Raw genomic sequence first — 23,891 nt, 5'->3', positions numbered from 1 at the left:
TTTATATCACCTAAATATAAATGATAGCATGGGTATTTATTACATTAAATGATTTTGGGAAAAAATCTAGCTTGATATGATTTATTTGTGTGTACTCTCAGAAGCAGATATTTTTTAAAAGAAAAATGATTACATATATTAATAAATCCACTATAACCCTTTGATACATGGAGATAACTGTTGTTCAACAAAAAATTAAAACTATTTCTTGAATTATATTATGACTCTAGGTTTCAAGGCTACCTGGTTGTTTTTATTAAGAGTTTTTACATGAAGGTTTCTTTAAGGTATTTGTATATTTACCAATAATCTTCTTTAAACTCTTAATCCTAGTGCATTCCTAAGGTATTTCTCACTCAAATCCTTGCAACCAGTTTCTTTTCCTGTAACAAAATTAGTCAATACCAAAAAATATGTTGCTTTCTTGTTGCGACTATGCTATCTCTGGGCTGTTTTCTTCAAGCCATTCTTTGGGTTGAGGCTTCTCTGTTCAGACTTGTCTAACTAGTTTCATTTCAACTATTTGTAATTTGTTTTAATATCTTTCAGCCACAGACCTCTAATACGTCTAGGATGGCATGCAGTTGATTAGAAAGTCAAGCCCAGGGGCTTCAGACCTTCACGATCGTGTTCTTCCTCCTGCAGATGATGTATCGGTAAGTTCAGTTTTGTTTAGCAAATGGCTGTTTGCTCTACTTTCTGTCAGTGGCTGGATTCTCAGTAGGTGAGAGCATTGCCTGTGAAGTGTCCTGAACATATTCAATCTGATGGATCTTGTGAGATTTCAGCAGTTGCATTAATTAAACTCTGTAGTTGAAATCATTATTTTTGTTTTAAAAATCCTTCCTACCATTATTTCATGTTGCCAAGTTCAACAGCTGGGAATTTTAGAAGTTACTGAAAGACTGTATTACCTTATGCTCTGATTAATTCTGGTTTGGGGATATTGGGGAAGGTGTTCATTACTTTTAAGGAAAGTCTTCTTTAAAGAATCTCACTGAACTTAGCTTCTATAGAGTTTCTCTTTTGCTACTTTTCTTCATGCCTTATAGTCAGTCCTGGGAACTAACGTGGATTGGAAGGTCCATAATTGCAGAGACACCTGCCTTCCTCATAGAAATCCCAGGACTCTATACATTTTTGTTAAACAAATGAATGAGTACAAAAATGTAAATGCATAGCATAATATTTTGCTAGAAAAAAATGACTATTAAAAATGAATATTGAGGGCGCCTGGGTGGCTCAGTGGGTTAAAGCCTCTGCCTTCGGCTCAGGTCATGATCCCAGGGTCCTGGGATCGAGCCCCACATCGGGCTCTCTGCTCAACAGGGAGCCTGCTGCCCCCCTCTCTCTCTGCCTGCCTCTCTGCCTACTTGTGATCTCTGTCAAATGAATAAATAAAATCTTTTAAAAAAACGAATTTTGAAAGTCATTGAATTAAAAAATGCATATTTCATGCTTATGGAAGTCATGATATTGTAAAGCCGTAGTTCCCCCAAATTATTCTTTTAAAAATATCAAGGTCTCATGATTATAGATACAGAAAGTCCTCTTTTCTAATGAATATTTATGTGTTTATAGAAATGTTTTCAGTTTGGGATCTGTGGGTGGCTCAGTAAGTTAAGCATCTGCCTTCTGCTTGGGTAATGACCCCACGGTGCTGGGATGGAGTATTGTATTGGTTCCCTGCTCGTCGGGGAGCCCGCTTGCTCCCCCTGATTGTTCTCTCGCTCTCTTTCTCTGATAAATAAATGTTTTGATCTTATCTGAAAAAGAAATGTTTTCAGTTTAAGGGAAACAATTTGAGGAGTAATATTGGGGGTCAGTGCTATTGTTCAGGGTATCCATGACACTTGGTAAAGAAACACTCAAGTGGGAAACACTGAAGGTATATGGTTTCTTTAGGGTAACTTCAGAGGACACTCATCCAAGATTTGCAGGAGATAGCAGGTCACACTAACAGGAAGGCTTCAGGATCGGAAAACAGCAAATGTTTAATAATTACTATGACACCCTCCGTTTTACCTACAGTATTTCTACAACGTATTTTACCACCACGCTCACCACTTTTCTCTACTAAAAAGAAATACAGTGTGTAAGCCTTCTCAAAATGTATTTGATTCATGTCTTCACTGTTTCTGCTACATTGAACCTCGGATCTCTTCTCTGTGAGTTTCAGGACCATCTCTACATTGCAGCGATAGTCCTTAGTGTTCAGACTTTGCTGTCAATAGCTGTTTGCATTTGCTTTTAGCAGTATACATGCCACTACCCTTTCCTATAAGTTAATTAATTGGATGATTTATTCTCTTAAAATCTCAATTATTTCCCGTATAAGAGATAAAATACCAAAGGACCTCATCTGAGATTACTATCCTATTCCCAGAGGTCTGGCATCATTCTCTTCCTACATGTCATTTTTTTCAGCATTGTTTATCAATAAATGCAAAAATTGAGCTCCTCTTCTTTATTATCATCCTCTAGAGAAGAAGATAGTCCTGGGAAAACCTTTAAAAATATTGATAATTTAAATTTTAATTTCATTTTGAAAACTCATTTCAATCAACTTGTTATGTTGCCAAGTTTATTCTCTAATTTATTCAAAAAACTCTATCTTCAGGGTTAAAACCAAATTAACAAATAGCTCCATGTTACTTTCTGATGATTCAATTTTATATAAATGATCAACTAAACTTTATTATTTGGCTCATTTTCAACAAACTCATAGTGCCATAGATATGCTACATATTAGCTTCTTTAATTCTTACAACAATCCTATGATTAGGTGCCATTATTATCTCCACTGTATAGACGAAAATATAACTGGCCCTACATCCCAGCTGAGGAGTGAGAGAGTAAGGATTTGTGGCAGTCCAGATCCAGAATCTGAGCTTAACTATTAGGATATCCTGCTTTTCCCTCTTTTTAATAATTCCCAAGAGAAATAACTTTTTGTTCTCAATGTAAAAAACTGAGTAAAAGATTCATAGTGCTAAGAAAGGTTCACTCCATAAAGCTTTGTACATAATCAATAAATTGAAATATATATTCATATCATTGAGAGTTAAAGGCGACTTATAGCATCTTCTTTGTTCTGCTTTTCCTCCTTTCCAATTGTGTGGCATACCAGGAATAATGTACTTGTAGCTAAAGTAGGCAGGCTGGCAGATATGCTTATAGAGTGCTTGGAAACCCAGATGTTAGGAGTTTATGATCAGATAAGCATGTGAATCCTTAGTGGGTGGCGGCTAATTTTTAATTATTATAATAGCATCTGTCATTTATTATCTATTTACAAAATGTGAATCGTTTTCCATATATTATCTCACCTATTATTTACAATCCTCATATGAGGATTATATATATAATATATCACATATATTTATGTATATATAATATGTAATATATGATATTTTAACATATATATTTAATATATATTATATATTAAAATAAGGTAATAGCTATTACCCTATTTTAAAGAAAAAGAAAGTTGCCCCAGATCATGGTTACTGACTTTAAACTGAAGCTATCCACACCATCCTATCCCCAATACATTCACAGCTGGGCCTGTGAAACATCTTGAGCACTGACAACAGACTGAGCCGCTGGGGGTAGGAAAGTGAGCAATGTTTGAATGGCATATCACTAAAGGCTTTCACGCTCATTATCATCGCGTTCTGGTTACAAATGGGACAGAGGGCCTTGATGTCAAAGTCATCAGGTCTTCCCTTCCCTTAGCTCCACTACCTGTGTGGCTTTGCCTCTCTAATTTCCTCATGACTGAGCTGGGGAAAAGGTGTTAAGGCCCACTCCAAAAAGCTGCGACGACTATCAAAGCAGATAACTACCATGAGCCCTCCTGACCGGAGTAGGAACTTGATGTGTGCTAGAGTACTTCATTTACTCACTTTATTTCCTCACATCTCTGGGTAGCATTTACTATCACCACTTGGCAAGCAGAAAAACTGAAATTCAGAGAGGTTTCATAAACTTCTCAAGATGCATGTCAAAGAATTAGAAGCAGGGACTAAACCCAAAATCTTCTAACCCTAAATGGTAGAGCATATCCATAATACCAGGATGCTTGGAGAGGATTTGTCCAAGCAGGAGAAGACTTAAAGCAATTTTTTTTTTTCATTTTTGTCAAAGGAAAATTCCCTGTGTTTTCCTTTACTGAACTACTAAACTCCTTTCCTATGCCCCTGCCACACTCACAACACTTCTCACACCAGCGAGGTGGGGTTTTTCTCCAAGAAACTCTCTAATTCAATTCTGGCATTAATGGAGTTAGCACAGACCCCACAGGTTAAGGGCTCAGTCCCATAAGACTACCCCTGCCCCCACTGCAGACAGAAATCACAAACCCAGGTTGTTTTAACCTGAGTACCTGACAACTGGATATAAATTGGAGCTTTCCACAATCCTCTCCTCTGGTTTGATTTATATGTCAGGATATCTCACAGAACTCAAGAAAATAGTTTACCTACTAGATTACCAGTTTATTCTAAAGGCTATTAAAGGATATGTATAAGCAGCCAAATAATGAGGTCCAGAAGGGTCCCCAGTGCAGAAGATTTTGTCCGTGTAGAACTGGGTTTCACCACCCTCCCAGCACATATTAACCCAGAAGCTCTCCAAACCCCGTACTACTGGACTTTTTATAGAGGCTTCATCACATAGGCAGGATCAATTATTAACTCAATCTTCAGACCCTCTCTCCTTTCCAGAGAGGATTATGGCAGGTGGAAGGCTTTTTTTTTTTAAGTTATTTAAATTCTTGTTAGTTAACATATGCTGTAATACTAGTTTTAGGAGTGGAATTTAGTGATTCGTCACTTATATATAACACCCAGCGCTCAACACAAGTTCCCTCCTTAATACCCAATCACCCACTTAACCCATCCCCCATCCACTTCCCTCCATCAGCACTCAGTTTGTTCTCTGTAGTTAAGAGTTGCTCATGGTTTACCTTCGTTTTTTTTGTTTTTTTTTTTTACCCTCCTTCCACTATGTTCACCTGTTTTGTTTCTTAAATTCCACATGAGTTAAATCAAACGATATTTGTCTTTCTCTGACTTATTTCACTTAGCATAATACACTCTAGCTCCATCCACCTTGTTATAAATTACAAGATGTCATTCCTTTTGATGGCTGAGTAATATTCCATTGTGTATATATACCACATTGTCTTTATCGATTCATCGGTCAATGTACACTTGGGGTCTTTCCATAGTTTGGCTATTGTTGATAATGCTGCTATAAACATCAGGGTGCATGTACCCCTTTGAATCAGTATTTTTGTACCTTTTGGATAAATACCCAATAGTGCAATTGCTAGGTGGTAAAGTAGCTCTGTTTTTAACTTTCTGAGGAAACCCCAAACTGTTTTCCAGAGTGGCTGCACCAGTTGTCATTGCCATCAGCAGTATAATTCAGTTCCTCTTTCTCCGCATCGTCACCAACACCTGTTATTGCCTGTGTTGCTCATTTTAGCCATTCTGACTGGTGTGAGGTGATATCTCATGTAGTTTTGATTTGTATTTCCCTGATGATGAGCAATGTTGAGCATCTTTTCATGTGTCTGTTAGCCATCTGTATGTCTGCTTCAGAAAAAATGTCTATCCATGTCTTCTGCCCATTTCTTAACTAGATATTGGTTTGGGGGCATTTAGTTTGATAAGTTCTTTACAGATTTTAGATACTAGCCCTTTACCTGATTAAGACATTTGCAGGTATCTTTTCCCATTCTGTAGGTTGCCTTTTAGTCTTGTTGACTGTTTCCTTCACTGTGCAAAAGCTTTTTGTCTAGGTGAAGTCCCAATAGTTGATATTTGCTTTTGTCTCCCTTGCCTCTGGAGATGTGTCTAGTAACAAAGTGGTATGGCTAAGGTCAAAGAAGTTCCTGCCTCTGTTCTCCTCTAGTATTTTGTTAGATTCCTATCTTACATTTAGGTCTTCGATACATTTTGAATTTATTTTTGTGTATGGTGTAAGAGAGTGGCCCACTTTTATTCTTCTGCATGTGACTGTCCAATTTTCCCAATACTGTTTTTTGAAGAGACTCAAAAAAATTTTTCCACTGGATAGTCTTTCTTGCTTTGACAAAGAAAGTTACCATACTGTTGTGGGTCCATTTATGACTTCTCTATTCTGTGTCTGTGTCTAGGTTCTCTATTGATCTCTGTGTCCATTTTTGTGCCAGTACCATACTGTCTTGATAACTGCAGCTTTGTAATACAGCTTGAAGTCCAGAATTGTGATACTTCCAACTTTTGTTTTCCTTATCAACATTACTTTGGCTATTGTGGTTCCATATAAATTTTAAAGTTGTTTGTTCCAACTCTGTGAAAAATGCTAGTGTTATTTTGATAGGGATTGCACTGAATGTGTAAATTGCTTTGGCTAATCCCTATTTGATAGGGATTGCACTGAATGTGTAATTGCTTAGACATTTTAACAATATTTTTCTTCTAATCCATGAGCATGGAATGTTTTTCCATTTCTTTGTGTGTCATTTTTAATTTCTTTCATAAATGTTCCATAGTTTTCAAATCCAGATCTTTTACCTCTTTGGTTAGGTTTATTCCCAGGTCTCTTATGAGTTTTGTTGCAATTGTAAATATGTGATCAAGTCCTTGATTTCTTGTCTGATGATTCATTACTGGTGTATAGAAATGCAATAGATTTATCTACATGGATTTTGTATCCTGCAACTTTGCTGAATTTGCTAGCAATTTTTTTGGTGGAGTCTTTGGGCTTTCTACATAGAATATCATGTCATCTGCAAATAGTGAAAGTTTGACTTTTTCCTTGCCAATTTGGATGCCTTTTATTTTTTTTGTTGTCTGATTGCTGTGGCTAGGACTTCCACTACTATGTTAAATAATAATGGTGAGAGAGGACATCCCTGCCTTATTCCTGACCACAGAAGCAAAGCTCTAAGTTTTTCCCCATTGAGAATGATATCAGCTGTGGGTCTTTCATGTCTGGCCTTTCTCATGTTGAGGTATATTCCATCTACCCCTTCTTTGTTGAGGGTTTTTATCAAGAATGGATGCTGTATTTTGTCAAATGATTTTTCTGCATCTATTGAGAGGATCATGTGATTCTTATTCTTTCTTTTACTAATGTCATGTTTCACATTGATTTATTTGCAAAGATTGAACAACACTTGCAGCCCAGAAATAACTTCTACTTGATCACAGTGAATAATTCTTTTAATGTACTGTTGGATTAGATTTGCTAGTATCTTGTTAAGAACACTCACATCCATGTTCATCAGGGATGTTGGTCTGTAATTCTCCTTTTTAATGGAGTCTTTGTCTGGCTTTGGAATCAAGGTAATGCTGGCCTCATAAAATGACTTTTCCTTCCATTTCTGTTTTTTCAAACAACTTGAAAAGAATAGGTATTAATTCTTCTTTAAGTGTCTGTAGAATTCCCCTGGGAAGCCATCTGTCCCTGACTTTTGTTTGTTGGGAGATTGATACTGATCCAATTTCTTTGCTGGTTAGGGGTCTATTCAAATTTTCTATTTCTTCCTGTTTCAGTTTTGGGAGTTTGTATGTTTATATGAACTTACCCATTTCTTCCAGATCACCCAATTAGATGGCATGTAATTTTTCATAATATCTTCTTACAGATTGTTTATATTTCTGTGGTGTTTGTTGTGTTCTCTCCTCTTCCATTCATGATTTTATTTATTGGGTCCTTCCTCTTTTTCTTTTTGATAAGTCTGGCTAGGGTTTGTCAATTTTATTAATTCTTTCAAAGAACCAACTTTAATTGATCTGTTCTGTGTTTTTCTTTCTATATCATTTATCTCTGCTCTAATCTTTATCATTTCCCTTCTGTTAGATTTAGGCTTTATTTGCTGTTTCTTTTCTAGCTCCTTTAGGTGTAAGGTTAGGTTATGTATTAGAGACTCTTCTTGCTTCTTGAGGTAGATCTATATTGTTATATACTTCCCTCTTATGACTGCTTTTGCTGCATCCAAAAGAGTTTGGACTTTGTGATTTCATTTTCATTTGTTTCCATGTATTTTTTTTATAACTTCTTTAATTTCCTGGTGAACCCCATTCATTCTTCAGTAGGAAGAATGAATTCTTCCTACTAGGAAGAGGTTCTACTGGTAGGAAGAGGTTCTTTAACCTCTATATATTTGTGGCCTTTCCAAATGTTCTCTTGTGGTTGACTTTAAGTTTCAAAGCATTGTAGTCTGAAAATATATTTGGTATGAGCTCAATCTTTTTTCTATCTTCGAAGCCTGTATGTGATCTATCCTGGAGAATAGTCCATGTGCACTCAAAAAGAATGTTTATTCTGCTGTGTTAGGATGAAATGTTCTTAATATACCTGTTAAGCCCATTTGGTCCAGTATGTCATTCAAAGCCATTGGTTTTCTGTTGATTTCCTTCTTACGTGATTTGTCCATTGGTTTAAATGGGGTACTAAAATCCCCTACAAAGAATTTCTTTATGTTTATTATTAATTGATTTATAAATTTGGGTGCTCCCAAGTGGGGGCATAAATATTTGACAATTCTTAGATCTTTGTTCATGTTGCATAGACTCTGTTATTATGATACAATGCTCTTCATCTCTTCTTATAGTCTTCAGTTTAAAAATCTAGTTTGTCTGATATAAGTGTGGCTACTCTATTTTCTTTTGATATCCATTAGCATGATAAATCATTCTCCATCCCCTTACTTTCAAAGTTTTTAGGTCTAAAATGAGTCTCTAGTAGGAAGCATATTGGTGGGTCTTGGTTTTTTGTGTGTTTTTTTTTTTTTAATTCTTTCTGATACACTATGTCTTGATTGGAGCATTTAGTCCATTTACATTCAGATAGATATGAATTTAGTGCCATTATATTACTTGTAAAGTTAGTGTTTCTGGAGAGTTCTCTGTTCCTTTCTAGTCTTTGTTGCTTTCAGTCTTTATTTCCACTCAGAGTCCCCTTTAATATTTCTTGCAGGGCTAGTTTAGTAGTCACAAACTCTTTTGGTTTCTGTTTGTCTGGGAAACTCTTTTATCTCTCCTATACTGAATGACAGCCTTCCTGAGTAAAGTATTCTGGCTGCATATTTTTCCTATTCATCACATTGAATAGATCAAGACATTCTTCTCCCTGCTTAGTTTCTGTGGATAGATCTGCTGCTAACCTTATTTGTCTTCCCTTTTAGGTTGGGAATTTCTTTTCCCTTTCTGCTTTCAGGATTCTTCCTTTATCTCTGTATTTTTCAAATTGTACTATGATGTGTCTTGGTGTCGGCCTGCTTTTATTGATTTTAATAGGAGTTCTCTGTATCTTCTGATTTGGTTTTCTCTTTCCTTCCCCTGATTAATGAAGTTTTCAGCTATTATTTGCTCAAGTAAACCTTCTGTCCCTTTTTCCCTCTCTACTTCTGGGATCCTATGATACACATGTTATTACACTTTATGGAGTCCCTGGGTTCCCTAAATCTGTCTTCATGATCCAGTATTTTCCTTTCCCTCTTCTTTTCAGCTTCATTGTTTTCCATAATTTTATTTTCTATATCAGTTATTTGTTCCCCTGTTTCTTTCATCATTGTGGTTATTACATCCGGTTGGCTTTGCATCTCAGTTAAACCACTTTTTATTTCAGCCTGACTAATTTTTAGGTCTTTTATCTCTGTGGTAAGGGACTCCTGGTGTCTTCTGTGATTTTCTCTTATGATTGTTGTTTTCAATCCTGGTTCAGGCATATTACTTTTACCTGCATTGATTAGCACACTGGCTATGAACTCTTCTTATTCTTTCTTTTGGGATGAATTCCTCTACTGTGGCATTTTTTCTAGGTCTGTGTCTTCTGTATGTCAGGAAACCTTATGTTTCCTGCTCCTGAGAGTAATGACTATATTAAGAGGAGGTCATATACTGTCCAGAGCCTGGAGTGTCAGGAGGTCTTTCTGGTATATGCTGGGTGCACTCTGCCCTTGTGTTTTGGCTGCTCTTTCCCTCAGGTAAGGCCTCTGCAGAGTTTCTCTTTCTGCTTGAGGAGTGTTTGGACCTTGTCCACTGTGGCAAGTTTTAACTAGGTGTGTTTTGGTCTGCTTGTTAAAAGAGGCTAGATCCTATTTCCCCGAGAGCTGAAGCTTTGCAGCACTCTATAGACAGTAGTCTTGGTGGTTGTGGGAGGAGGAGGGGTTTGATGTGCCGGCCTTTTGGGGAAGGGGCCTGTGGCAATATGACACTCAGGCACACTTGTCCTAGCTCAGAGTGTAGGGGCATTGGGTTTGGTGTAAGTAGCTCAAGCCTCCACTGTGGGTGCTATGATGTTCACTGAAGTCTTTCCATGTTGATGGGTGGGGGGAAATGGCATCAACCTTCTCTCTAATACCCAGAGTGGGGAGTTTGTGCCTGCTACTGTGCAGGAAGTCTTCACTGAAGAATGAACAATCTCCCCTTTGGTGTCCCCAGAAACCCTCAGATCCTAACTTTCACCCTGTTTGTGTCTGAGCTCTCTGCCCAGCTGGCAGCCCAATGCTCCTGCATTGTCTCTCAAGCGCACCAGCTGGGTTTCAAAACTCCAAATTCAATGGACCCAATGTGGCAGGGACCTGAACTGATCCTCTGGGGAAGGGTGTTGCTTTACTGTGGCTGGTGTTGGTTTGTCCCAGGAGGGCAATCACAAGAACGTGCAGGGGTTTAGAATTTATGGCGAAATGCAGCAAAAAGCCAGTGTCCAGATTAGCTGCCCTCAGCAGGCATCTCTGCTCATATGCTAATGAACAGGGCAGCTCAGTGGTGACTGTCAGCTCTATTGTCCCTTGAAAAGCAGTGCCACCTCTCCCAAATGCACTCTAAGAGGTGACTATCTCTTCCATTGCCACCCAGGAGATCCTCAGAGCATGCTGTCTGCTCACAGGCCTCTCCTCTCCTTCTCCACAGAAGCAGATGCCCACCCAACTCCACTCAGTGAAGGCCTGGACTTCGAACATTTCAGTTTGAGCTCCACTGCTTGTAAAAACTTGCAATAATTAACCCTTCTTGTTTTCCCAGTCAGTGGTTTGGGGGAATTGTTTTATGCAATGCCCTGTGCTCTGTTCTCCCCACGCTTTTCTCTCTCTCATCTCTCCCTGATCAGGATTCCCTCCTCTCCACAAGACCAGTGATTCTTTTCTCCCCCAAATCACATCTCTGCACCTTCTGCCTTCCATGACGTGGCCTCTGTTCTCCCTCCGGCTACAGTTTGTTCTCTCAGTCCTCATATTGATTTCCTGGGTGTTCAAAATGATGTGATATTTATCTAGTTGTGTTTGAGGGACAATGCAAGTATAACGTTTTCCTAATACTCTACATCTTAACTCCTCTCCCTTGTTTCTTTTTTTATTTTCCTAATAAGCATTCCATGAACATCACAGTGGTATAAATGCATCTAGAGCTATGTTTCTAAACTGCTCTGTGGTACATCAGAATCACACAAGATATCAGTACATGTGGTTTTTTTAAGCACATTTGAAAATCTTTTATTTCAGTCCAATTTGATAACTAGCATTCAAGTATTTACTAAGAGTCAGCTGATGTATGAGGCACTGGAGTTGTATCAGTGAACAGAATAGAATACATACAAATCCAAGATAGAAATTCTTCTCACCTTTACCTCCATTTAAAACCAGATTCTGAGACATCTAGAAGGGAGGATCCTATCTTATTTAACCCATTTTTTCCAAACCTACTTAACTATGGGAGACCCCCTTTTTCCCACTCCCTGGGAACATTTCTGAAGAAATGTCCAATGCTATAGAAGACTTTTTCACTATCTTCAAGATCTTACACACTTTAGAGTAAAAGGATATTTGTACACATAATATCTCAATCAATAAAACATACAGGGAATTTGTGGTAGCATAAAAAAAAGTGTCAAATTAAATTAAAACTTCACAGTTTATAGGTAACCCCAAATATGGTCATGATTATAGGAGGCTTTTGGGTGAGGGAAACAAGGGAATCCTAACTTTTTTAAAGTTATCAGAATCTAAAGCCAGTAGAAAGGAAAAGGATGTGAAAGCAAAAATAAATTTAACCCTTAACTGCAATGAAGATGGGTGACCGGTAGATCAAATAAACTCTACTTTCACTTCATAAGACTCTTCATTTGCCTTTTATGCTACTTGAAATACCACCCATTATTCATTTGAATTTATAGGAAGCCTATTCTGAAAAATATAAAAATCCATCTCAAAAAGAAATTTTATAATGCAGAGAAAAATGGGCCTTTGAATCACAGAGGCCAATTAGGTTTTAGTTCTGCATACTAGCTATGTGAATTGAGCAAGTTATTTACTAGAAAAATGAAGATAAATAATTCTACTGACAAGAGTGTGTGGAAGATGAAGTGTGACAATATGCCAATATCTCCCACAAAGTCAGCACTTTCTACATAGCAGCTCTTGTTACCATTTTAGTATTAAATGGTCATTCCAAAATAGTCACTGCAGAAGACAGCTTGGAGGTTCCTCAAAAAGTTAAAAATGGAAGCAGCCTATGATCCAAAAAGTTAAAAATAGAAGCATCCATAATTATACTACGGATTATTTACCCAGAAAATATAAAAACACTAAATTCAAAAGGATACATGCACCTCATATTTTATTTCAACATTATTTATAATAGATAAATTATGGAAACAAGCCAAGTGTCCATCAACAGATGAATGGATTAAAGAAGAGGTGGTATGTGTGTGTGTATGTGTATAATGGTTTATTATGTTGGAATATATATATATATTATATGTATAAACATATATATGTATTATTATATATGTTCCATATATACTATTAAATGATGAGATATTACTCAGCCATAAAAAATAAAGAAATTTTGCCATTAGCAATGACATGGATGGAGCTACAGAGAATAATGCTAAGCAAAATAAGTCAGAGAAAGACGAATACCATATGATTTCACTCATATGTGGAATTTAAGAAACAAAACAAAAAAGGGGAAGAAAGAGAGAGAGAGAGAGACAAACCAAGAAATAGACTATTAACTGTAGAGAACAAAGGTGCTCACCAGAAGGGAGGTGGGTGAGGAGATGAGTGAAATAGGTGAAGGGGTTTAAGAAGAGTATGCTTATCAGGGTGAGCACGGAGTAATGTACAGAAGTGCTGAATCACTGTATTGTACACTTGAAACGAATACACCATTGTATGCTAACTATACTGGAATTAAAATAAAACACAATAAAAAAATAAAATAGAATAGAATAAAACAGTACCAGAGGAACCAGATATTCACATATCAATGTATATTAGGTCACCACGAAAGGTTGCTCTTCTGTAGCAAATGTCTGACTTCAGTGGCTCAAAGGGAATGACAATTTTCACTGGTAGGAAAATTTGGCCTTTTGTTTCTAGAACTTTCCTCTAGGGATGGGCCCTATGCTAGAAAAAGGCAAGCAAAGTTCTCTGCAGCAAAGAGCTTCTAGGAATTTAGTGCACTTAGCACCTTTGTTCAGTTGTATTAGGAGTTAAAGTAGTCTTGTAAGTGGCCTGGGAAACTAACCAATGGAGGTAAACCATGGGAGACTCTGGGTCCCGGGAAATAAATGACGATTACAGAAAGGAGGGGGTTGGGGGGATGGGGTAACCAGGTGATGGGTATTAAGGACGGCATGTGTGATAATGAGTACTAGGTATTATACGCAACTAATGAATCATTGAACAGTATCAAAAACCAATAATGTACTATATGTTGACTAATGGAACACAATAAATACAAAAACAAAAAATAAAATTAAAAGTGAAAAAATAAATTAGATCATATATTCAAACTTCAAAAAACTGCCTTTATGAAGATTTGTAGGAACATAATCTGTCTGTAAATTGGCATTTGCATAATAATTACATGAATTTTCCTGATAGGAATTTTCCTATCAGATAAATGATAACATTTACCTATGAGAAAGCAGAAGACTAATCTTGAAAATGGAAATATTTAGAGCTTACAGATAAAATGATACAGGGCAGGGTGCCTGGGTGGCTCAGTGGGTTAAAGCCTCTGCCTTCGGCTCCAGTCATGATCCCGGATCCTGGGATGGAGTCCCACTTCGGGCTCTCTGCTCAGCGGCCAGCCTGCTTCCTCCTCTCTCTCTGCCTGCCTCTCTGCCTACTTGTGATCTCTGTCTCTGTTGAAACAATCAATAAATAAAATCTTTAAAAAAAAATGATAAAGGGCATGTGGTTGACTGAGGAGTGAGCCTAAGGTGCTGCCTTCAGTGAAATCTTTCTAGAAAGAAGAAAAACCATGTGGAGAAAGAGGTCTATATCTTTTGCTGACCCAAGCCATCTTTGGACTTACATATATAAGTCATTGGCTTAGAGACTGGTTACTGAAAAAGAAAGAATATTCTATCTGCGATCATGAATAATTAATACTCTATATATTCTTCAAGGTGTGTATTTTTTAGTCTGCAAGACTGCAGAAAGCATAGTCACAAAATTATTCAAATTACTACCATGTTTTCATTAATAACATCTTTGAAAATACCATGCTATGAATATGCCCTTTTAAACACTGAATAACCAAACTTAATGAAGGTCAAATGAATATGATAAATTGGATTTCACACAGATTATAGGTTGTGTTATGCTGAATAAGTATCATCTCTTGCCCTTTCCTTAAAGGGATGAAGAATACTAATTAGACCACAATTAGGGATTACTTTTAGTATTCTTCCCATTTCAAGTTCTAAGAGTTCACTTTGTATTGCTCCCAGTTCTTAGTTGAGTAAAATATCCCTTAGTCTTCTAATTGTATGTTCAACATAAAATTCCATTTTAATGAAAAGTTCTCTACCACCTCCTATAAAAATCATGCTTTCTCTGAAGGCTATAGAGATTTCTGTACATCTTCATGAAAGTCATAATATTTCTAGCTGTGAAAAACTTTTCAAAAGGTCTCTAAGATTTCCACCCATCAATGTACACATTTCTTCTTCCAGTTATTCAAACTGTAATCTATGTGCTGCGATGAGGGAATTTTGCAGATGTAATTGAGGCCTCAAACCAGTGGACTTTAAAATGGGGAGATTATCCTTGGTGGGCCTACTCTAATCAGGTAACATCTTTGAAAAGAACTAGCTGGTTCTACCTGTAGAGAGAGAGACTCAAGATGTGAGAGATTTGTTGAAGGTTGATTCTCTATTGCTGGCTATAGAGATGGAGTGGGCCACATGAAAAGAATGTGGGTGAAATCAAGGAGGTTAAAGAGGAAGGTCTGTGACAGCCAGCAAGAGAACAGGAACCCCAGTTTAGCATCAAAGAGCTGAACTCAGGGGCATCTGGGTGGCTCAGTTGGTTGGGCTCCCGACTCTTGATTTTGGCTCAGGTCATGATCTCAGGGCAGTGAGACCAAACCCTGTGCTGGGTTCCCCATTCAGTACAGAGGCTGCTTGAGATTCTCTCTCCCTCTATCCATCCCCCTGCTCACATATGCTCTCACTCTCTCTCTCTCTCAAATAAATAAATAAAATCTTCAAAGACCTGAGCTCTGCCTATAACCTAAGTGAGCTTGGAAGATGATCGCAAATGTTAGATCAGACAGCAGCCCCAACCAACATCTTGATTTCAATCTTGTGAGATCCTGAGCAGAGAACCCAGACATGACACATACAGAATTGTGAACTAGTTGCTTTAAGCTGCTAACTTTGCGGTAATTTGTGGCAATAGAAAATTAATACACCAGTGTTTGCTTTATGGTGCAAGCAAGAAAAAAATGCATGAGCACCATGGTGTAGTGCATCTCTACTTTCAATCAGGCTAGATTCCCAAGGCATTACAAAGCCTATTTCTTTTCATATCTGAAGTGATATTATGCAAATCACTAGCAGAACCTCTCTAGAATGGAAAGTCAATGATGCATGTTTGCTTTCATGAATTTCTTGTTTGTATTTATAAAAGTGCAACTGAGTTGAAAGTTTATTCATATAGGATTAAGTAGGGGCAGCTTTAGCCTATGGTTCCTGAAGCTTTTGTAATTTGGCATTGTATACTATTATTCCCCATTCTTACTCCCATTTGTTGGGAGCACCCCACCTTGTATGGGATTTATAGATGTGACTGCCACAGCACATGAAGCAATGTGTCATTGGTTATTGAACCACTCTTCTGCTGAGAGTCCCACCATACAGTATGTAATGGTGTGAGTTTGCATGCATCTCAGTACTGGAGATGAGCTCCCTATCATCCACCTTCTTCATTTGTCCTACTCAGAGGAACTCTGATGTGGTGGGAAGATATATTTCAAAGTTTTTAAATCTCCTTGAGGTCTAGCCTTTCTTCTTTGGTTTTCTTATTGTTTTTGAATGACTTGAAGATACACTAAGATTTTCTGAGAAACTGAAAGGTCAAATAAATAATGAATGAATGAATAAATAAGTGAGTGAATGAATATATGAATAATAAATTAATTTAAGAATTTTCACATACACTCAATGGAAAAGCCATCTGGCACTGGAAAAAAAAAAAAAAAAAAGTGCCCTAGGAGTTAGAAGGCATGAGTTTGAGATGACTGCTATTTTGGTTATAATAGAGAAGTCATTTAATCATCTCTAGGCCTCAGTTTTCTCACCTGGAAAATATGTTGAATTTTTCAGGTAGTCTCTAAGTTATCTTTCATTTCTGAATTTAAGTTTTAAGCCATTTAAGAGGCTGAGGAATATTATACCCCATGGAGCTTCTGTTTGTTGTTATATTCTAGCACCTTAGCTTTGGTCCATTAGAAGACACATTGCCTTTCCACAGTCTAGATTCTTTTTAATCAGTCAGTGCACACATTGTCAATATTTTCTATACTCATCAGAATTTAGATCTCTCAAGTTCCACTAGGTTTATAAGGTAAATACATTACTTATGCCAAAACTACCATCTTCTCAATTGTTTAGGTCCATAAACTGTATCTTTTGTGCTTGCATTTATATAAAAATATGCTTGTATTAAAATCAATATATAAATCAACCAATATTTATTTAAAATTACATTCAGTACAAAACATTGCACTAAATCTTGTGAAGGAAATATGAAATATGAAAAATACCCTCTGCCCCCAAAGCTAAATTCTACTGAAAGGCATAAATGAAGTTGACTACAATGGCAGGTTGTAGAGAAGGAGCACTACACAATGAGTTAGATGACCAAAACCCTTTTAAGCCACTTGACTCTAATCAAGTTTCTGTTCTCTCGGCCTCTGTTGTTTCATATGTAAAGCTGGTATAATATCTGCCTCCATTGCTTTATAAAATTCCCATTCTTTATCAGACAACCTTATTAAATCTTAATGATAAGAAGATGAACAACAATAGTCCAGCTCCACAAGGAGTGCACAGCTAAGTTTAGATTAATATACATGCAAACAAATACTTGACACACTATCATCAGCACTATGGTTGATCATAAGAGGCTAGGAAAAAAAGCAAAGAGTTATTTTTCTCCTCCTAAATTATGGAGATTTCCTCTAACTCTGATGTGATAAAAGTAAAAAATACATAGCATCACATTGAAGTAGTCTTGTCAAAAGAATTTAACCAAAATCTAATCAAGTCTTTAGATCTGTTTACCCTAACACGAAATGAGAGGGATAGAAGAACCAGGTAAGTGATATCATAAGAAAGCATTCAGACAAGTAAAAAGCGTGATGTTCTAAAGGACAACTGGTTTGATTTCTTCAACAAGTCAACATAATTAAAATTTTCAAAGGAAAAAGGACTCTTCTTTAAAAGACTTGAAAGACGTAATGACCAAATATACTACATGATTCTTGATTATGTCCTGATTTGTACAAAGCATCAGTAAACATAGTGCAGATAAAAGAGGGAATTTGAAGGTGGGCTGGATAGTCGGATGTACTAGAGAAATATTGCTAATTTTTAGGAGTGTTATGGTATTATGGTTATGTTGGAAATGCCCTGTTTATAATGGTGATGTAATGAAAAGTCATAATGTCTTATTTCATATTAAAATATGGCAACAAGATGAATGAAGCAAAATGGCAAAAATATTAACAACTGATAAAATGATGTGATAAATATAGGGGTGTTCCACTATACTATTCCTTCTAAATTTCTATGTACCTGAAATACTTCATAACCAAGACTTAAAAGATAAAAAATAAGTAAGATAATAGATTTGAAATCACTCTGTAAACTCTAAAAGGATACACAGAGAAAAGAGAAAAAATAATGTTGGAGAAAGGAGGGAAAACATCCTTTTTCAAGCTTTGGACCACATTGCTAAGTCAGGACCGGCCACCACAGAGAGCCAGTGCCTCCGGAAATAGAGACCAGGAGCAAATCATGGATTCTCAGATCCTGATCTTTTTAAAACCTCCCTTCACACCAAGATAACCTTGATGAAAACAGAAGACAAATGTCTTCTTGCTGAGAAAGGCAGACCAAAGCAACTTGATCTTATCCAAATGAAAACCGGAAAGCCTGTAACCATTACCATGGAAGAGTAACTGGTGAGTTTTCTTTTTCACAGAACAGCAGGATTTGGCACTCGAAGCAGAGTTTTGAAACCATGGATGACTGCCCTTCTCATTTTGTTATTACTGACAGTGGTGGCAATGACCATTGGTGTTTTGGCTCATGTGTTAGTCTCTGGTAGGTAAAAATTATGGATTTCATCCAGTTTGATTTCATTTTTCTCATTCATATATATGTATATGTGATTTCATCCCAAAACAGTTTTGTAATTTTACCAGCAAATGCCCACATTTAGAATTGTTTAAATTTATTCAAAAATTTTATTAAGAAACAATTACTGACTACCTAATTATATATGAGTACTTTTCTGGAAGACTCAAGAAATAGCATTAAGTAAACAAGTTTCCTATCTACTTAGAGCTCACGATCTAGTATTCTTTTGAGATTCTACACAAAAGATCAAAAATAATAACTAAAATTTACTAGCAATCGTAATAACTCTAATCATCAAGTGAAAAACTGTGATAATTATTAAAATTGGCTCATTTACTCATCATCCTATCTACCAACATTTAAAGGCAAAAGAAAAACACATGTCCAAAGTAATAATGAATTTAAAAATAATTGGTAAACTCTAGATATGACAGAATGTTGTTACTTATTTTTAGAGAGATTTTTTTTTCTTTCTAAAATGATATTCAGGTATTTTTTAATTGCCTAATAAATAAATAAAATTGTTATATTTATAATCACACAAATACTGCATTTCAGAGTTCTTTTTAAATTGTATGTTTCTCTGTACAGACTGCAAACCATTAACATTTTTTGACAAATCTCACAGTCTCACTCACACAGATGTGTATGATAAAACAACTAGCTCAGGTTGCTTCCTTGAATGGTCTCATCTATTGTCATCGCCTCAGATTTGATGGGGAATGATGAAGAGTCTATCAGGAGCTTTAAAGGACACAGCTCTGGCCTACTATGACAACCCCACCTGTAGTTGATGCCAACAGCCAAAGATTCTTAGGTCAGTTCATGTGACTGCACAAAAGCCCCTTTATTATGACTATAAGGTTTGATAACAATATGGATTGAGGAGATAAATATCAGGGGGACCAGAAAAGGCGCTACAGAGTCCACGTAGAAGAAGCACCATCCTGAGATCCCTCTTCCTTTCCCGTTCCACAGCTGGGAAACCCATTTTATCTCCTTGGTTCCCCAGGGAGAGAGAATCATTCTGTGATGGCTCCATTCTCTATTTTTAACTCTTGTAGCCTTTCTTGTCCACTCCTGTCCCCACCACACACACACAAGGACATACTCCTAAGGTTACCAGATTTCCCAGAAGTCTCCCCTGCTCTCTGTTTTCTTACCTTTCCCAGTAGCCAAGCAGAAATCTGACTGATTCACCCCAGTTCACAGTGTTCTTAACTCCCACCTCTGACAATTTTCCCCCTTTCTTTCCCGTCTTTCTTACTGTATCTTTACAAATCAAAATTCACAAGGATGTTCATTTACATCTACTTCCTATAGAGTATAAGGTGGTATACGTTTCATTGTCCCTCAGCAAGGAACAGTATAGGAATTAATGGTTCCAGTCTAGAGTCACACTGTCTCGGTTTAAACTTGGGCTAGTTACTAGTTATAGACCCTGGAGCAAGTTACTTATCACCTCTGTGCCTCACTTACTTCACCTGTGAAATGGAGACCCCAATCTTGGAGAACTAGAATAAGGACCAAATGAATTAATACATGTAAAGTACCCAGAACAATGTTTCACAAGATAATACACACTCAGTAAATATCAGCTATTATTAACATAATACATTAATCATCATTTTCATTAATATTCTAATGAAACTACATTTTTAAAGAATCTCAGCAGAAATTCAAGACTTTATATTAGCCTCATTGTATCTGTACCTTTGATCCTGAAAGCTATGCCCATATCACGTAATTTCCTACTTTTCTTTTATATCACAGGACAGAAAATGGAGTATTATCATGCCACCTTTAAAATTTCAGATCTTCGAGTCAATAGTAATTCTGGACAAAACAACACATACCAACTTAAGGACTTCCGGGAGATGAGTGAGAACTTGGTAAGTCAGATGATATCCTTTCTGTTGTGAAATAATGTAGATGGAAGGGATTTGTGGATCATTTCCTTCAATATTTCTCAAAAGATGATTTTCAGACCACTTGCATCGAATTCATCTTGAAGAGTCCTAAGCCCCACCCCAGACTCGCTGAATCAGTGTCTGATGAGATAGGTAGTCAGGGATGAGGAAGTAAAGGAATCTGCATTCTAACAGTGAGCCTGATGCACCACTCTAACTCAGTCTTCTCATCTAAAGGTGAGAGAACGGAGGCCAACTCTATCCCAGCCTATGACTTCCCCCCCTGCCCCATAATATCACCCAAATTATAAAGTGTAGCCGTATCAGAAATGGTTACTTGTGAAACCACATGTTTCATTCTAAGAATGAAATGTGACCACATTTCATGTCATGGGACCACATTCTAAGATTTAAAATATTTTTAAAATCTATGGGAGAAGGAAAGATAACCACAAATACTAATTTTATCTCACAAGCATGTTAATAAAGATAAAATAGCCAGACCTATTATGTAATATTCAAATGCAATACTAATAATTTTTTTAAAACTAAAATATAGGACTGCCCCCAAAAAGGAAAAAGTAAACTCAGTTATAATATATTTCTCCACATGATGTGTGATAAGGTGATGGTGTGTGTGAACCATCACTTAAAAACTAAGCTTAGGGGCACCTGGGTGGCTCAGTGGGTTAAGGCTCTGCCTTCAGCCCAGGTCATGATCCCAGGGTCCTGGGATCGAGCCCCGCGTCGGACTCTCTCCCTTCCTCGCTCTCTGCCTGCCTCTCTGCCTACTTGTGATCTCTGTCTGTTAAGTAAATAAATAAAATCTTAAAAAAAAAAAAACTGAGCTTAATTTGGGGTGCCTGGGTGGCTCAGTGGGTTAAGCCTCTGCCTCCGGCTCTGGTCATGATCTCAGGGTCCTGAGATCGAGCCCCTCATCAGGCCTTCTGCTTAGCAGGGAGCCTGCTTCCCCCTCTCTCTCTCTCTGCCTGCTGCTCTGCCTACTCGTGATCTCTGTCTGTCAAATAAATAAATAAAATCTTTAAAAAAATTAAGCTTAATTTAACTTCTTTGACAAGGAAGCATGGCAGTACAGTTATTTCAAAACAGTGGGAATGGCAGATGTATTGGTTTGTTTTAGCAGTCATAGAACCTTTTTAGTTCTAAATATTTCCTTTCTTTCTCAAATCAATTTTCATTTTCCTATCACCACCTGATCTTTATCCCTTTGCACACTCAATTGCAACGTATTTGCAATAATATCATGGAGTTTATAACCTATATTTTCAAGCCTCACTAAATCATGCACTTTGGTTCCATCTTACAGTCTTGTCCCTCCAAATCATTAATTAATGTTTGTAGGCTGAAATATATTCTTCCATTCCTCTATATCTATAGTACCTTAGAAAACAGCATTTGCAATCATTTCTTGAGGAATGCCAAAGAAACCTGGGCACGTGCCCTGGTACTTCCTTTAGCCCTCTAACCCTGAGTGACTCCACATAACTTCTTCAATGTAAAAACAATAATAAAAAATAATCTGTCTTCGATGTACAAATTCTTTGAACTTGGAAACTGTTTACAATAAATCAAGAAAGTTTAAAATGTTTTCTTTATGCTTTACAGCCAACATTGTTGTTGTTTTAGGCTAACCAAGACACTATCTTTACTGAAGTAAATGGACAGGAATGCAATAGATCTTTTTAAATGAAATAAAGAAAGGCAAAGTGCATTTATAATAGCAAAAGTGTGTTTGAAAACGGACTTTAAGGTTTCAGTAAAGCACACATTTCTAGGAATGAAGGAGCCTCAGGTGCAAAGGCTAAGTTAGGTAATAACACATCACGAGCGCAGGCAAGGCACTTCTGGGGTCGTCATTATTTTTCTCATAACACATTCTCATTCACCTCTCCCTACAGGCTACCATTCCTTATTTCATGTATATTCTTTTGTTTGCTTTCATTCTTGTAAAAATGAGTTTTGTTGTTTTGTATGCACGTGCCTTTAATTTATTCTTTGTGTAATAACTCAGTTGTCTTGGTCAGTTTAGACAACTATACCAAAGTACCAGATACTGGGTGGCTAATAAATACCAGAAATTTACTTCTCAAAGTTTTGGAGACTGGAAGTCTGAGATCAGGGACCAGTGTGGTCAGGTTCATCAAGAGATGACCCTCTTTCAGGTTGCAGACTGCAGATTTCTAGACATATCCTCACATGGATGAGAACAGACATAAAGGGCTTTCTGGGTTTCTTGTTATAAGAGCACCAGCCCCTTCATGACCTAATCACCTCTCAAAGGTCCCACCTCTAATACCATTACATTGAGGGTTAGCATTTCAACATGTGAATCCGGGCCGGGGTTGGTGGGGGGGGTAGGGAGTGGGGGCCAGAGGGAGGGGCAACAAATATTCAGTCCGTGGCATCACCTTTTGTTTCAGACTTTTTTACTCAGATCTGTTTTTTAAGCTCTATCCATGTTGTTAAATGTACATCTAATCCATTGCTATTGGCTGCCACAGAATGATTCCCAGTCTGTATCTGCCATATTTTACCTCCTGCCCATTATCCCAAGAGATGCTGCACTAAACTGCCTCCTACTTGTCCCCTATGGACCTCTGCAAGTTCTTCTGAAGGCAGAGTCACTGGGTCATTGGGTGTGCATCCACTTAACTTGACTAACTAGCTGGATTGCTCTTCAGAATGTCTGAACCAGTGTACATTCCGTCAGCAGTGCAGGTCCCCATATCTTTGCCCACACTTGGTATTACTTGGCTTGCTGATTTCTGCCAGCCTAATAAGCAATAAGTTATATCTTATTTGGATTTAATTTAATTTTTCTAATTACTAATGAGTTTGTGCACTATCAAACATACTTATTAGCAAACTTTTCATTTTTATAAACCGTTGGTACCTATCCTTTACCTGTTTCACTATTGGAGTTATTTTATTAGGGTTATTTTCCAGGAGGTCCTTATATTTTCCAAATATGAACAGTTTGTTGGTTGTAGAAATTACAGTTATCCATTCTGTTTTCTATTAATTTGGACTATGCTGTTCTTCATGAAATAGAAATCCATAATTTTGAAGTAATCATCTTCATCAATTTTCTTTGTCTTATGTTCATGTTTTTTATAAATTTTTTTATAGAAGACATTTCCTCTAAGTCATAAAAGTATTTTACCATATTTTCTTCTATTAAGCTTATAGTTTTGGGGCGCCTGGGTGGCTCAGTGGGTTAAGGCCTCTGCCTTCGGCTCAGGTCATGATCCCAGGTTGTGGGATCGAGCCCCGCATCGGGTTCTCTGCTCAGCCGGAGGC

The 23,891-nt window shown here is 37.1% G+C and overlaps 1 protein-coding gene across 3 annotated transcripts in view; it reads left to right on the top strand.

The window, feature by feature from the left end:
- Window positions 1-443: 443 nt before the first annotated feature.
- TMPRSS11A (transmembrane serine protease 11A) overlaps window positions 444-23,891 on the top strand; it is a 65,941-nt gene continuing 42,493 nt past the window's right edge. For all 3 annotated transcript variants that reach the window (XM_059396620.1, XM_059396612.1, XM_059396630.1), the window contains exons 1-3: window positions 444-656; window positions 18,503-18,624; window positions 20,434-20,552. In XM_059396620.1, coding sequence (XP_059252603.1) covers window positions 646-656; window positions 18,503-18,624; window positions 20,434-20,552 — 252 coding nt within the window. In that variant the 5' untranslated portion in view covers window positions 444-645. The remainder of the gene's footprint in view (window positions 657-18,502; window positions 18,625-20,433; window positions 20,553-23,891) is intronic.

This window comes from Mustela nigripes, chromosome 1, assembly GCF_022355385.1.
Source record: "Mustela nigripes isolate SB6536 chromosome 1, MUSNIG.SB6536, whole genome shotgun sequence".
Lineage (NCBI taxonomy): Eukaryota > Metazoa > Chordata > Mammalia > Carnivora > Mustelidae > Mustela > Mustela nigripes.
The sequence above is the reverse complement of the archived record's forward strand: the minus strand, read 5'-3'. Positions and strand labels throughout refer to the sequence as shown.